The sequence below is a fragment of the Rana temporaria genome, chromosome 1 (assembly GCF_905171775.1).
Source record: "Rana temporaria chromosome 1, aRanTem1.1, whole genome shotgun sequence".
In the NCBI taxonomy this organism is placed as follows: Eukaryota; Metazoa; Chordata; class Amphibia; order Anura; family Ranidae; genus Rana; species Rana temporaria.
In genome coordinates this window covers 402,036,326-402,052,204 of record NC_053489.1, presented here as the reverse complement: position 1 = coordinate 402,052,204, position 15,879 = coordinate 402,036,326, and the positions used below count along the sequence as shown (strand labels likewise).

Below are 15,879 nucleotides of genomic sequence, written 5' to 3'. Positions count from 1 at the left end.
GCTGTAGTCAGGCAGTGGGGACAGTACAAGGACTGGACCTTGATCTTTGCGTCATCGCTGAATGAGGGAAAGGAGTGCATGGAGCTAATACATGTGAAAAACTTGTCCCACAGCATCAACCCCTTCCACCGAGAAACCTGCGGATAGGGGAATTTTCAAGGCACACATCAGTGCAACAACATGGTAGCGCCTGGTTCTCAACCCAATTGGTCTACTCACAAGCTCGAGTCTTTAGAGACAGCGGAAATACAGAGGTAATGCCAACAGCCCTGGACCTGAAAACACAGTGATCCGTGTGAGTTTCCCACAACGCATTCCAATTTCACTGCCCTTGCTACCTGCTGCAGGTGTCAATGCAAAGTTAATGTCACCTCAAATGCAGGTCACAAACACAGTGCAAAATGAACATGCGATCTGGTTGCAGTGCTGCTCCAAAAAAGATGCATGCATACCTTTGGTGTGATGCAGTGCATTTTGAGCCCATTCAAAATGAATGGGCTCGAATTGCACAGGAATGCAATGCAGTTGCTGTGGGATTCACATGTGGTTCATAGTGTGAATCAAGGCTTAAAAAGTAAAAACACTTTTCCCAGCAACATTTGAAAAAGATACCCATTCTCCTTGGACACTAAAAAAAATTAAGCATATAGAGTGGCACTGTAACACAGCAGTTAATGACTTCCTGTGACTCTCAAAGGGTGAGGCAGAAATCTATTTCTGCATAACCCTTGGACAACAATATCAATGTCAAAGGACAATAAAACACTAGAACAGAAATATGTCAATACAACCTAAAATTCGAACCCAAAACCATTATAGGCGAACCCTCATAAATAAAAGATGGTTTACCCGACAACATGAACAAATGAAGATGGCAATATGTGACCTTATATGGGTGCCAACTATGAGGCTTGGGCAAGAATATGACCTGAAGGAATGATCTATAGAGCATTATATGCGAATGCTTGTTGCTGCACAGAGATTTTTCCACTTATTGAAAAATTACAGTCCTAACTGACTTCATTTTGTCACTTTTAGAAAAGGGAAAGGACACACATCAGTCCAAAAAAATGTTATCGAAAGGGTCATCAACTAGAAAAAAAAAAAGCCACATACAGTATAAGATGAAAAGAATTTCAAGCACCCAAAATCTTTTTCATAGAATAGACTGACACAATATGCTTCACATTGCATGGCCATAGAGATCTGTTAGTGCTGAAATGCTCTCTCCAAGAGCAGGGTATCGACCAAATCACAACTATGAATACATTTCCATACGATCTCTGTCTTAAATAACTTGCATGTCACAGCTCATTGTACATCTTTTCTTTTTTTTCTCTTCACACTTACCATTTTGATGTACTTGTTTTCTGCCAAAAGAGAATAACTGGACATTGGCTACAAAAAAATAAAGTGAAGGTGAAAAACCAATATAAGAATGTAAAGTCAAACATTAAAAAGTAGGGTTAACAAGATATTTACAAAATCTTCTGCAATCAGTCAAAACCAAGTATTTCACTAATCTCCTTAATTTGAAAGTAGATTGTTTTTATTTATCAGCCAAATGTTACATAAAAAGAAATGCATGCTTCACACAAAAAGTACCACAGCTAGACAAAATAAACACCACTGTCCTAACAAAGTATATGTCAATTTACAAAGATTGCCTCACAAATAATTATATAAATCTTGACTGCACTCACACTATTTACTGTATTTTCCGCCGTATAAGACGACCTTTTGGATGCAAAAAAATGCATCAAGAGTCGGGGGTCGTCTTATACGCCGGATCTGTCTCCGTCAGGCTGCGGACATCCATGTTTCAGGCTGCGGGCATCCATGATTTAAAAGCCGCGCCTCCTCCTCAGACTGTTCCATGATAGGCGGAACACTCATTTTCCCAGCAGGGCCTCTGTTCAGTGTTCCGCCTATCATGGATGCCTTCTCATCCTCCGACGAGAGGACGTCCGTGATAGGCGGAACACTGAACAGAGGCCCCGCTGGGAAAATTAGTGTTCCGCCTATCACGAAACAGTCTGGGGAGGAGGCGCAGCTTTTGAATCATGGATGCCCGCAGCCTGAAACATGGATGTCCGCAGCAAAAAAAATAAGGTAGGGAGATAGTCTTGGCCGTCTTATACGCCCAGTCGTCTTATACGCCAGCAAATACGGTACACCCCCTTCACCTTTTTCAGTTTTGTTATGTTGCAGCCTGATATTAGTTATTTAAATTCATTTTTTTCCCTCATTAATCTACACTCAGTACCCTATAATTAAAGTGAAAACAACATTTTAGAAATGTTTGAAAATGTGTGAAAAAGGAAAAACTGAAATATCACATTGGCATCATGAGGTGCCGAGTGTAGTAGATTAATGCAAAAATAACGGTAGTATCAGGCTGAAACATAACAAAATTTAAAAAAGTGAAGTGGGTGTGAATACTTTATCAAAGCACTCTGTGTATTCACCCCCAAAAAGGTGTCAGAAACAAAACGGTACATAGGTTTTTGACACAGTTCTTTATTAAAGTAGCTCCAACTTGTCTCCTCCCTCCAGTTCGTCTCGCTGCATTGAAGTCTTCTTCCTCTGGTTCTTCTCTCTCTGCTGTGTTCATCCCCCGACACTAGCTCCATGTGTTGATGTCACAAGGGGCGGGGTCTCCATATGACGTCACCGGATGGCCACGCCCCATGGCTAAGTAATGGCACTTGCCGGAGCGAACAACAGCGGGAGATAGCGTCAAAGGAAAAAAACAGAGGAAGAAACAGTGGGGAGAGAGAAGAACTGGAGGATGAAGAGATCAGCACAGGGAAAATAAATCGTAGGGGGAACCAACGGTGGGACTACTTTAAATAAAAGGACTGTCAAAAACCTGTGAACTGGATTTATTTTTTACACTTTTTTGGGTGAATGAGTAGAGTACCCCTGCTCATTCACGTAGGGTGGGGGCCAGGATCTGGGGGGCTTCCAGATTTCACTAAGCACCACCACCTGCAGACCCCCACAAACACCGCTCTGGATTATTGGCAAGAGGCCCTTGTCCTCATCAGCATGGCATCAGCATGGCCGAGGGAACCACACATTCCTCTAAGGCTCGCCAGTTCCTAAATGTCTTGCAGGACAATTTCATGGGTCAGATGGTAGACGCACCAACTAGAAATAAAGCGTTACTAGATCTACTGATTACCAACAATACAGACCTGATCACGGATGTGGAAATACGGGGCAATTTAGGAAACAGCGATCACAGGTCAATTGGCTTCAGTATAAAATCACACAATAGGGAAATACAAAGTCACAATTTCAAAAGAGCCAACTTCCCTAAACTGCGAACCTTGCTAGAAGATATAAAATGGGATAAAATCTTAGGAACAAAAAACCAACCAGGTTAGAGAGAATCTTGTGACGTCACCACGCACCAGCTGGCAGCCTTATAGCTTGTAGCTGTGTTTTTGTATGTTTTTTCCTTCGTTGTGCATGAGAAGAATTTTTGGAATAAAATTACCAATGATTTATCGCACTATGAAGTTCCGCTTTGTTTTTTAAAAAAATATCCTTTAAAATCTGCTGGAGGAGTATCGAGCGGAGCAATTGGGAAGTGTTTAATCCATCTTGCTGTCCTTGACGGGGGTGACTGGCTATTCGGTTTGGAGTGGACAGGAAGTTTACAGCTGATCACTGTTGATACCAGGCGAGTTTGACCCCTACAACTTGGGGTCAATCAAAATTCGGTAAGAGGCCATCAGGCTTTTTTGCTTAATTCCTCCACCTGGATTTTAAACATCTGACCCGTCACCATCGTAGATTGTGAAAAGCAGCATTAGAAGCGGCTCTCAGTACCACCTTGTTTTAAATCCAGCTCTGCTCCTGTTGGGACCTTTCATAACAAACACATTCCTTGTGTTTTTCCCCAAAGCTTATCCCCCTTTTTTATGTATATGTTTTTTATGTTATTTGGGACTTTATTTAAAACATGATCAATAAATCCATTTTGAATATCTTTTTCACTTGATATATAGTTTATTGTGTTTGCACGATTATGTATCAATGTGTTTTGCACAATCTTTTTGTGTATAAATGAGGATTAATGTAGAAAAATTTAAAATAAAGCATTTGGGTTGCAAAAATATGAAGGGGGGGGGGTTAATCTAGGATGGAAAAGGACCTGGGGGTCCTAGTAGAGGATAGGCTCAGCAATGACATGCAATGCCAAGCTGCTGCTAACAAAGTAAACAGAATATTGGCATGCATTAAAAAAGGGATTAACTCCAGAGATAAAACGACAATTCTCCCACTCTACAAGACTGTGGTACGGCTGCACCTGGAGCATGCTGTCCAGTTCTGTACTGAAAATGGAGCGAGTACAAAGAAGGGCAACAAAGCTAATAAAGGGTCTGGAGGACATTAGTTATGAAGAAAGGTTGCTAGCACTGAACGTATTCTCTCTGGAGAAGAGACGCTTGAGAGGGGATATGATTTCAATTTACAAATACCATATTAGTGACCCCTCAATAAGAATAATAGGATTTTTAATAACAGCTTACCTGTAAAATCCTTTTCTTGGAGTACACCACAGGACACAGAGCCTCCATTACATAGTGGGTTGTATGGTCACCAGAGGTGACTGGACACTGGCACAACCAAAGACAGTTCCCCTCCATATAATCTCTCCCATCAGGGAAGTACCTCAATTTTGTAGCACAGCAGTAAGGTTCCCACAAGAAGGGGGGGGGAACCTCTGTGTCCCGTGGTGTACGCTAAGAAAAGGATTTTACAGGTAAGCCATTATTAAAAATCCTATTTTCTTTATTGTACACCATGGGACACAGAGTCTCTATTCATTACATAGTGGGACATCCCAGAGCAATGCTCAATGAAGGGTGGGAGACACAGATTAAAGCAGGCCGTAAACTGACAAGAAGCCCTAGACTGCAGCACACTACGCCCGAAGACAGACTTCTCATGTCCTCTTACATCTATTAGATAGAATTTGGTAAATGTATGGACTGAAGACCAAGTTGTAGCTTTACAGATCTGAGCCATCGAAGCCTGGTGATGCACTGCCCATGAAGCGCTCATAGCTCTGGTCGAGTGCACCTTAACAGAAGGAGGAATCTTGTTCCTTAAACCATAAGCTTGAATATGGTTCCACCGAGAAATGGTAGATTTTGATGCCGCTTGTCCCTTCTTGGGACCATCTGGCAAAATAAACAAAACATCTGTTTTACGTATCTGAGCGGTTGCCTGCAGATACGCTTTTACTGCCCTCACTACATCTAGAGAGAGTGAAATTACTTCTTCTCCGCTGTCCGCGGATCAGGAAACAAAGGAAGGCAAAACAATATCTTGATTCAAATGAAATGCCGACACCACCTTTGGTAAAAAGGTTGGATAGGGTCGTAAAACAATCATGTGACAAATTAAATAAGGCTCATTACAAGAAAGAGCTGCCAATTCCGACACTCTTCTATCCGAAGAGATGGCAATCAAAAAGGCCACTTTCCTGCTCAAAAGAATCAAAGGAATATGGCGAATAGGTTCAAAAGGTTGCTCTTGCAATACTGACAATACCAAATTCAAATCCCATGGGCACGAGGGAGACTTGACTGGCAGGTTGATCCCCAGTACTACCTGAATGAAAGCCCAAACTAGGGAATGAAATGCCAGCGGTCTTTGAAAAAAAGAGCCGCTATTTGACCCTTGATAGTACTAAGGGCTAATTTCATATCCACTCCTAACTGGCAAAAGGCGAGAATCCTACTTATGTCATACTTCTGAGGATTACATTTCTTGGTTTCACACCAGGAAACATATGCCTTCCAGACTCTGTAGTAAATAAGTCTGGAGGCTGGCTTTCTAGCATTAATGAGTGTAGAAAGCACTGGACCCGAGATCCCTCGTTTCTTCAAAATGTGGGTCTCAGTAGCCAGACCATCAAATTTAGCTTTTGTAAGAAAGGATGAAACACTGGACCCAGCGATAGCAGATCGTGACGAAGCGGAAGCTTTCAAGGTCTTCCTACCGCCATCTTTATGATCTCGGCGTGCCTGGGCCTTCTGGGCCAATTTGGGGCCACTAGGATTACTGGAATTCCCTCCTTCATGATCCTGCAAAGTAGCCTTTGTAAGACAGCGATCGGAGGAAATGCATAGATCAGTGAGAACCGATTCCAGGGAATTATTAGAGCATCCAATCCGAAGGCCAGAGGATCTCTCGTCCTGGATACAAAGGTGTCCAACTTCCTGTTGAACCTGGAAGCCAACAGGTCTACATCCGGGGTCCCCCATCTTGGGCATATGACCTGAAAGACATCGGGGTGGAGAGACCACTCTCCTGGTGACAGTTGCTGGCGACTCATAGTCCGCTTGCCAGTTTTCTACCCCTGGAATGAAGATTGCAGAGAGGCAAGGAACATGTTCTTCTGCCCATGCCAAAATACAATTCACCTCCTTCTGAGTGCCCTGACTGCGGGTGCCTTCTTGGTGATTGATGTAAGCTACCGCAGTAGCGTTGTCGGATTGAATTCGAACTGGGTGGCCTTGTAACCTGTGTGTCCAGGTTTTGGGGGCCAAGTATATTGCCCGCATGTCCAGTATGTTGATTGGCAGGTTCTCTTCGGTCTTGGCCCAGGTTCCCTGGGTTGAAGCTTCTTCTAACACTATATATATTATGTAGATGCGGCTATGTATCCCACCACTGACATGGCTGCCATCTATATGCGAGACATGTAGCCAGTATATCTAGAAATCCCACCAGCAAAATGGCTGCCGTCCATAGATGCGACATGTTTTTTCCAAAATGGCCGCCGATGCATTTCCGTTTTTCAGCATTTATAAAGAAAAGGCATACATCCAATAGGAATCCTCTGATGAAGTCACGTGACGACACGCATTAGGAAGTACACACGTGACCGGAAGTGACATAGGAGTCTGTCCGTCCGTGTATGCAGTTTTATGCCGTGTAAGCATATATATTTTTAATAAATTATTTAGTACTTGCTTACTTCACTAGTGGAGTTTTTTTCTTTCTGGCTATATGAATATCTGTCCCCACTGTGAGCCTTCATTTTCCTGAAGACCTCCTAACCATCTGACAATATCTGGAGATTCGTATGGATGTCACTGTCTGCTCAGGAAGCTGCTGTATCAACATTTAAAGCTACAATACCTATTTATTGAGGCAAGCGCTCTGTGAGCCCATATAGCAGGAAGATCTACAGTAGAAGCATTGATATTTATGGATGGAAGCATTTGAAGAGCCTTATTGATTTTTTCACTAGATTGGACTGTTCACAGTTTTGTTTTTGTTACTTTTTACATACAGCACCACTTGCTGTTTGGAGCATTTTGTTTTGGCACATATTTTGCATCTGTAATTTAAATGGTTTTGCGTAATTTTGTTTGGCACATACCTTGCATTTGCACTCTATATATTGTGGTTTACACGTCATTCGGTACTTATATCGCTTGTTTAGCCATTATCACTTATGTGCAGTAGGTGGTTCTGATACCGCGCTCATCATTTTATTATTTCTGTTTTTTTAGTGATTTGTACACTTGTAGATTCGAGCAGCAATTTCACAAACTTTTAACCACTTACTCCCCTATTGTAGATTTCCTTTAAACTCATTTTGCTAGTGCAGAAGATCTCTTTATATCACTTCTTCTAACACTGCTCCCCAGCCCATTAGGCTGGCATCCATAGACACCACCTTCCAGGGGACTGGTAGAAAGTATATTCCTTTCCGCAAGTTCTTGGTTTTTAACCACCAACTGAAGCTTTGGTGCACTTGGAGACAGGCGCTTGGGTAGATGCAGAGCTTGGATCTTCCTGTTCCAGGCAGCTAAGATACTGCCTTGAAGTGGTCTTGAATAAAACTGGGCGTAAGGGACAGCCTCGAAGGAGGCCACCATATTCCCTAATCGCCTCATGCAAAGGCGAATAGACTGCCTTTTCTTTGCGGATAAGGTCTTTTAGAGACTTGATCTTTGGCTCTGGTAGGCCGAGTCTATAATCATGCCCAAATACTCTACCCTTCTTCGGGCTTGTAGAGAGTATTTTTGTAGATTTACAATCTATCCTAAATGCTCCAGGTATTTTATTGTGTCCTGCCACTGACTGATCCATCACAAGTAGAATGGCGCTATGCCCTGTGCCCTAAGATTTGCCAACAGAGGGGCTAGTACCTTTGAAATACCCAGGGCATGGTAGCCACAAAGGGCAGAGCCACAAACTGGAGGTGGCGATGTTCTACCACGGACCTTAAGAATTTTTGGTGAGCGGGATGGATAGGCACATGTAAATATGCATCCTTAATGTCTATAAACGCCATGAATTCTCCGCCTTGTAGGGAGGCGACCACCGATTCATTTGGAAATGGCAAATGTTCAGAAACTAATTTAGAGATTTTAGATCCAGGATGGGTCTGACATCTCCGTTTGGTTTTGGAATCACAAAGAGGTTTGAATAAAAACCTGAACCTTGCTCCTTTAGGGGTACTTCTGTGATCACCCCTTGAGACAGCAAGTGATCCAATCCTTTGAAGGACGCTCTTTTTATCTTTTTAGTGGATCTTTGGAGAGCCTTGAGCTTCGGAACGGAGAAGATGGGATCTCCCGAAATTTCAGCTTGCATCTTAGGGATACTGTGGATACTACCCATCTGTCCTGGATTTCTGTCTGCCATGCCGCAGAAAACTGCCGAAGCTGTCCCCCCACTCAGCCGAGCAGGGGCGCCTCTTCATGAAGAGGCTTTGGGGTTTTGCTTGTTAGCCTTTGAACCCCACGGCTTCTTCTGGGTGTGGTCTTCTTTAGCCTTTGTGGCTGGATGAAAAAGCCGTCACCACTGGCTGGAGGTAGTTCTACCAGGAGCCGGGGGGAGAGAGAGAATGCTTAAAACAAGGACGCTTGTTTTTCTTCTTCTCTGGCAGAAGAGTAGTTTTACTGCTCGATATCTTTTGGATATACTTCTAATTATCCCCAAAGAGGCGTTTGCCATAGAAGGGGAAGCTGGCCAAAAGCTTTTTGCATGGGGCTTCTGTTGACCAATGCCTTAGCCAAAGAATTCTGTGCATATGCACCAGCTGGAGCGTAAGGCGGGATTGCCTGTTGGATAGAATCCCTAATGGCATCCACTGTAAAACATAAGGCCCTAGACATATTCTCCCAAAATATGATCTGTTCAGAAGTCAGATCTTTCATCCCCTGTTTCACCTGGTCCTTTAAAACCTGACACATACCCACTGCGGCTACAGCAGGTTGAGTTACTGCACCTGCCAGGAGGAAGGAAGATTTTAGTAAAGATTCCAACTTCTTGGAAGGATCTTTAAATACCTGGGCATTGTCCACCGGACAATTTAGGCTTTTATTTACACAAGAAATAGCTGCATCAACAGAAGGCAGACTCCACTTCTTGGTAAACTTCTCCTCCATTGGATAAAGCACTTCAAACGTCCTAGGAGGTGAAAAATGCTTATCTGGGCGTTTCCAGTCTGCGCAAATCAGATTCTCCAATAAAGGATGAATCGGAAAGGCACAAGCCACCTGTGGGGATTTTAACGAGCCCAGAGAGGAGACAGGTGATTCAGTTAACTCCGCAGAAGGTAATCTGCATGTGGAGCGCACCGCTTCTGTATAATATTGCACCTGTAACTTTAGAACCTGGGAAGCAGAAAAAGGTTCCTCTGATAGCTCGGATCCCTCCAAGTCCTCATCCCCAGATGGGGCCTCATACTCCTCAGATCTTTCTGCAAGGAGATCTAAAACAACAGGAGGAGATCTGCTTCGCTTTTTGTCCTTTTCTAAGGACTTTGCAATTAACGCAGCCATTCTTCCTTCTAAGGTGTTTAGGGCTGTCGCCAAAGTGTCTTCAGTGACATATGCAGGGACCACAGGAGAGGCTGCTACTCCTGATAGAGGTAATGGCTCATCCTGTATGAATACGTCAGGTATTAAAGGAGAGGGAGGTACCGAGCAGGCACGGCTAGAGCCTCCTGTCTTTGGAGGCGATGCTTTTTTGCTTCTAGTCCCAGAGCCTTTTCTTTGGGAAGACATATTGCCAAGCAAAGCCAAGGTACCAAGATATGCATATACTACTGTGCTAGTTTAGCAATGTACATACAAGTATGCAACTAATAACACACAGGTGTCATGCCAGAGTGGGTGTCTATCTTTTGGGAGTGCTCAGCCAACCACACAGAGATCTTGCGTGCCCTTTTTCGCTGCTGTGTCCCTTGAAGGGAAGCTCCAGGCATGTAAGGTTCCACCTCTTCCTGCCTGTTTGCGGCTTATGAGACGTGCCCACGCGTGCCCCCGTGCCTGTCCCGGCCCACTCCCCCTATTGAAAATGCATAAAGCGCGCTCACAACCTAGGGGTTAACGGCGGCATTGTAACGTGAAGGAGATCCTCCAGATACTTGCCTTGGAGGAGGAAGGCAGGCGTCTCTGGCACAGCTATGCAGCAGAAAGGAGTGTGCTGTCCGAGGAAACTGACACTACTTTGGAGCACGGCGAGTCAAAAAACTCAGCTCTTTACTCCCCCAGCGGCGGCCAGAAAAATGACACCCAGTCTAAATAGGGAAGTTCCTTAAAGCGATGTAATGTTAAGTTCCTTAACATTACATTGAGCCGAGTTGTGAGAATGACATTATGCTGTTTTTTTTTTTATTTCCTTGCCATACATAACCGTTTTATCTATATTTTCACCGCGGCTTTCGGGTATGTAATCTGCGGGACTGGGCGTTCCTAGTCACATTCTATTTGATTGACATGCTTCCCACCGGCGCATACAGCGCGTCATGAGTTGCCGAAAGAAGCCGAACGTCGGTGCGCAGGCGCCCTATAGAGCCGACTCGCAGTTTGGCTTCTTTCGGCAACTCGTGACGCGCTGTATGACTAAGCACTAAGTAATAGTGTGAAACGCGTCAGCTGCACCCCCCAATTTTCTGCTGTGATGTGTGGTGTTTAAAAAGTTTTTACCAATAAAAGGCAACCGAGAGGTTTTTTCAGAGTGTGGCTGTCCAAACATTCTTTTCTACTTTGCTTCGTGCATTTCCGGCACCTGGGCTTTTCTGAGAAGACACTGATTGTTTCATATACCCATCTGGAGCGGTGACTACAATTTCTCTACTTCGTCCACGAGGTCCGGATACCATCCAGTCTTGGCTTAATATAAGCTCTCTACCCTCGTAGGGTCTCTTTGGCAACGCTTCCTTCAGCACATATTACTCGCGTCCAACACCTTAGACAATGAGGAAAAACTGAGGTACTTCCCTGATGGGAGGGGTAATATGGAGGGGGAACGGTCTTTGATTGGTTATGCCAGTGTCCAATCACCTCTGGTGACCATGCAACCCACTCTATGAATAGAGGCTCTGTGTCCCTTGGTGTACGATAAAGAAAAAACTTTTGCGCCAATGGGAGTTTAACAGGACACGTGGCCACTCACTAAAATTAGAAGAAAAAAGGTTTAACCTTAAACTACGTAGAGGGTTCTAAACTAAGAGCGGCAAGGATGTGGAATTCACTTCCACAGACAGCGGACTCAGCAACATACAGTGTAATACTACCGCTTCATCCTCACTCACTGCCAACCCAACAAATTTGCAGATTTTCTGGGTACCTACACCACTTCCTAAGTCATCGCCTAGGCAAAGAAAAGGTCACCTTGGTCAGTACCCAACACCATTTTACACACACTATAGATGCATACAGAGAATCTTTGAATAAAATCAGTTATTTAGCCGATTGATTACACTGTTCGCAAATTTCTTCTGCAATTAAATTATGAACATTTTTTGTTAAACTCACTGGTAACTGTTCCTCGTCATCCAAGGTGCCATTATGCACAGATTCTGTATGGTCACCTTCATGAGACTCATTGTGATGATGATGGTGGTGGTGGTGGTGTTTCTTTTTACGAGACTTTTTTTCATCCTTTACATCCTCCTTTTCCTTCTTATGCTTTTTCTTGTGCCGATGGGATTTCTGTTAATAAAAAAAATAAATAAATGTGCACACCTTTCTGAATTAACTAGATTTTCAAAAGTTGTGTATATTTCAAAGTCTGCAAAACAAGTTAAGACCTTGGAGAATAATTTCCAAAAACTGACAACTTTTGAAATAAGATATGATTTTTGGTTTAACTGTAAAATCCTTTTCTTGGAGTACATAACAGGACACAGTATCTTCATATCCATTATATAGGGCTTATGCTGCCATCTTCTGGGGATAGGAATAAAACTGGGCAAACTGCACTGCCTTGATAGTTCTTTCCCAGAACCCTCATGCAAAAACATCTCCACCTGAGCTCACAGTGACGAACATTTCTCTGGGGGAAGAGGTAGAGCGAGAGCAATAATTATAGCCCTAGACCTCCTCTGTAACTCAAAACATGCAACCTGTACAATTTTTTAAACGTCACCTATGGAGATTTTAAAAGGTAAAAGTTTGTCGTCATTCCACGAGCGGACGCAATTTTGAAGCACGACATGTTGGGTATCAATTTGCTCAGCGCAACATTATCTTTCACGATATAAAAAAAAATTGGGCTAACTTTACTGGGGTCCTATTTTTTAATTAAATGATTTTTTTCCCCAAAAAAGTGCGCTTGTAAGACCACTGCGCAAATACGGTATGACAGAAAGTATTGCAAGATGGCGCCAGATCACAGAAGGAAGCATAGGCCTGCAGAAGGCCGCGGCCTCAATTACCGTTTGGCGTCACCCGATTGCGCGGAGGTGGGGGTGCACGGAGACACAGGATACCCCAGCTGTGCCATCCCAGGTCGCTAATTCTAGTCACAATGGCGACATGGCGCCCGGGATTCGTCGAACCCCGATTTAACAAAACATCTGAGAGCAAGAAAAGCAGAAGAGGAAGGCATAGAAACTCCAGCTAGTAGCCCCAAGTCGCTACGCTGCAGATCCATTTGTCCGCAATTTCTCCACCCCACTGTCTGTGAAAGCCGGAAATTATCCCCCCACCAGAGCAAGCAGGGGAGCCCCTTCTATGGAAAGCCTTGTCCCTGCCAGCTTAGAAGTCTTTATGGCCCATGGCTTCTTGCAAAATTGGGTATTGGGTTTTGGCTTGGAGCCAGAGGTCAGTGATAGATGAAAGAAATGCTTCTCAGGAAATAGGAGGAGAAAGAGTAGGCTTGTGTGAGAGAGGAGCAAGTGTAATATCAACTCACTAAAACACTATGCTCACAAAAGTATGGTTGCACTCGAAAAAACAAAGAGGTATACTGCCCTTGCTCACTAACTGAAGGTTTATCTAGAGTCCTTATGCCACCTCCTGAACTGATGCAGGAGTGAAGTAGACAATATGGTGGCCACCAGGAAACTCCACCCCACTGCATCACCGTGCGGGAATGCACGCACCATTCACACTTACTCAGAACAGCACCAAAAACCCTGGTACACCCTTTCTACTAATACTTAGGGAACAGTAATAGAACCAAGGGGCGTATAACAAGCAAATTAGAGAAGTCTAGCCTGAAATTATTTGGCTGGGATTCTCCTAAGGGTCATAGGAGTGCAATTAGTTTTGCACTCCTATGACCCCCTTTCAGCAGAGAGCGGTCTGAAGTCCGCTTTCTGCCGACGTCACACAGATCAGTCCAGGCACAGTGTCATCCCGACTCTAGAAGTCTGGATCCACCAGGTACTCAGACTGACGGCAGTCTTAGCGAAAAGCTGAGATGGCCGCTCCCTGCGCCTTCACAGCTCGGCGCTTCAGTGAGCGTGGAGGAGCAGAGCTGCTGACTGACAGGCAGCAGCTCTCTGCTCGGGGAGCCGTGAGAACCGAGCCATCGGCAGCTCGGTTCTCAGTGCAGAGATGGCAGGGGACAGATGCAGCATCGGTCCGATGCTGCATCCACCTAGGCAAGTATGATTATGAGGGAAAAAAAATATAAAAAATTCACATACTTTTCTTTAAAATTACCTCCCCTCCCTCAGGTACAGACACCCTAGGGACTCCCATCAGAGGCATGTACTTTTCTTGCCAGAGGACTCTCAAGGGGTCTAAACTCCACCCATGTCAGTGGAAGCTCCTTGAGGGCCTTTAGGGACAACATTTTCCAGTTGGAGGTCAGCACCGTAGACCTGTATAGCACTCCAACAGTCAATAAGGACTTCACAAGGTCCTGTATGCACAGGATATATAGGTGATACTCGAAAAATTTAAATATCGTGAAAAAGTTCATTTATGTCACTAATGCAACTTAAAAGGTGAAACTAATATACGAGATGGACACATTACATGCAAAGCAAGATAGTTCAAGCTGTGATTTGTCATAATTGTGATTATGGCTTACAGCTCACGAAAACCCCAAATTCACAATCTTATAAAATTAGAATATTGTGAAAAGATGCAATGTTCTAGGCTCAAAGTGTCCCACCCTAATCAGCCAATTAAGCCATAACACCTGCAAAGGGTTCCTGAGCCTTTTAATGGTTTCTTGGTCTAGTTCAGTAGGAATCACAATCATGGGAAAGACTGCTGACCTGACAGTTGTGCAGAAAACCATCATTGACACCCTCCATAAGGAGGAAAAGCCTCAAAAAGGTAAAAAGTTGGATGTTCCCAAAGTGCTGTATCAAAGCACATTAAGGGGGTTGTAAAGGTTTGTGTTCTATTTTCTAAATAGGTTCCTTTAAGCTAGGACATTGTTGGTTCACTTACCTTTCCTCAATTTCCCTTCTAAATGTTTTTTTTCTTTGTTTGAATTTCTTGCTTCCCGTTTCTCCTCAGCAAGCTTTCCATTATCATCTGAGCGGTGGAAAGTCATTTAGAACAGCTTACTGAACACCTTACTGAGGAACAGGAAGTGAGAAATTCAGACAAAGAAAACAAAGAAAAAAAACATTTAGAAGTAAAATCGAAGGTAAAGGTAAGTGAACCAACAATGCACTAGCTTAAAGTAACCTATTTAGAAAATAAAAAACAAACCTTTACAACCCCTTTAATAGAAAAGTTATGTGGAAGGGAAAAGTGTGGAAGAAAACAGTGCACAATAAGCAGGGATGACCGCAGCCTGGAGAGGATTGTCAGGAAAAGGCAATTCAAAAGTGTTGGACTTTCACAAGGAGTGGACTGAGGCTGGAGTCGGTGCATCAAGAGCCACCACACACAGACGGATCCTGGACATGGGCTTCAAATGTCGTATTCCTCTTGTCAAGCCACTCCTGAACGACAAACATCAGAAGCATCATACCTGGGCTAAAGAAAAACGGACCTGGTCTGTTGCTCAGTGGTCCAAAGTCCTCTTTTCTGATGAGAGCAAATTTTCCATCTCTTTTGGAAACCAAGGACCCAGAGAATGGAGGAAGAATGGAGAGGCACACACTGCAAGATGCTTGAAGTCCAGGGTGAAGTTTCCACGGTCTGTGTTGATTTGGGGAGCCATGTCATCTGCTGGTGTTGGTCCACTGTGCTTCATTAAGTCCAGGGTCAACGCAGCCATCTACCAGGAGATTTTGGAGCACTTCATGCTTCCTTCTGCAGACGAGCTCTATGGGGATGCTGACTTCATTTTCCAGCAGGACTTGGCACCTGTAAGAAGGTGGCGGAGGCCATGGTGGTACACTCCACAATGCTCAGCGCTAAACCTTTAGCCTTTCAAAATTAAACATCCAAACAGCATCACAGCTGTCAATACACTATATTTCCTTATATACACTCAATTATTGCTAAAATGATTCCGAAATTCAAGACATAGTTGGGTGTAGTAAGATGTCTGCTGCTGCCTTCTGACTGCAGGTGTTATGTCAGATTAGCACACCTGATAGCGGTGGAACGCATGCGTAGCCGACGGAACGCCACTTCCGTTACATTATCTGATGGGTTTGCTAATCTGTCAGAACACAGGCTTTAGTTT

General features: G+C 43.9%; 1 protein-coding gene across 4 annotated transcripts in view; it reads right to left on the bottom strand.

Annotated features, from left to right (window-relative positions):
• AP3D1 (adaptor related protein complex 3 subunit delta 1) overlaps window positions 1-15,879 on the bottom strand; it is a 203,587-nt gene that overhangs the window by 44,162 nt on the left and 143,546 nt on the right. For all 4 annotated transcript variants that reach the window (XM_040323311.1, XM_040323319.1, XM_040323328.1 and 1 more), the window contains 2 exons: window positions 11,808-11,984; window positions 1,351-1,398 (listed from right to left, as the gene is read on the bottom strand). In XM_040323311.1, coding sequence (XP_040179245.1) covers window positions 1,351-1,398; window positions 11,808-11,984 — 225 coding nt within the window. The remainder of the gene's footprint in view (window positions 1-1,350; window positions 1,399-11,807; window positions 11,985-15,879) is intronic.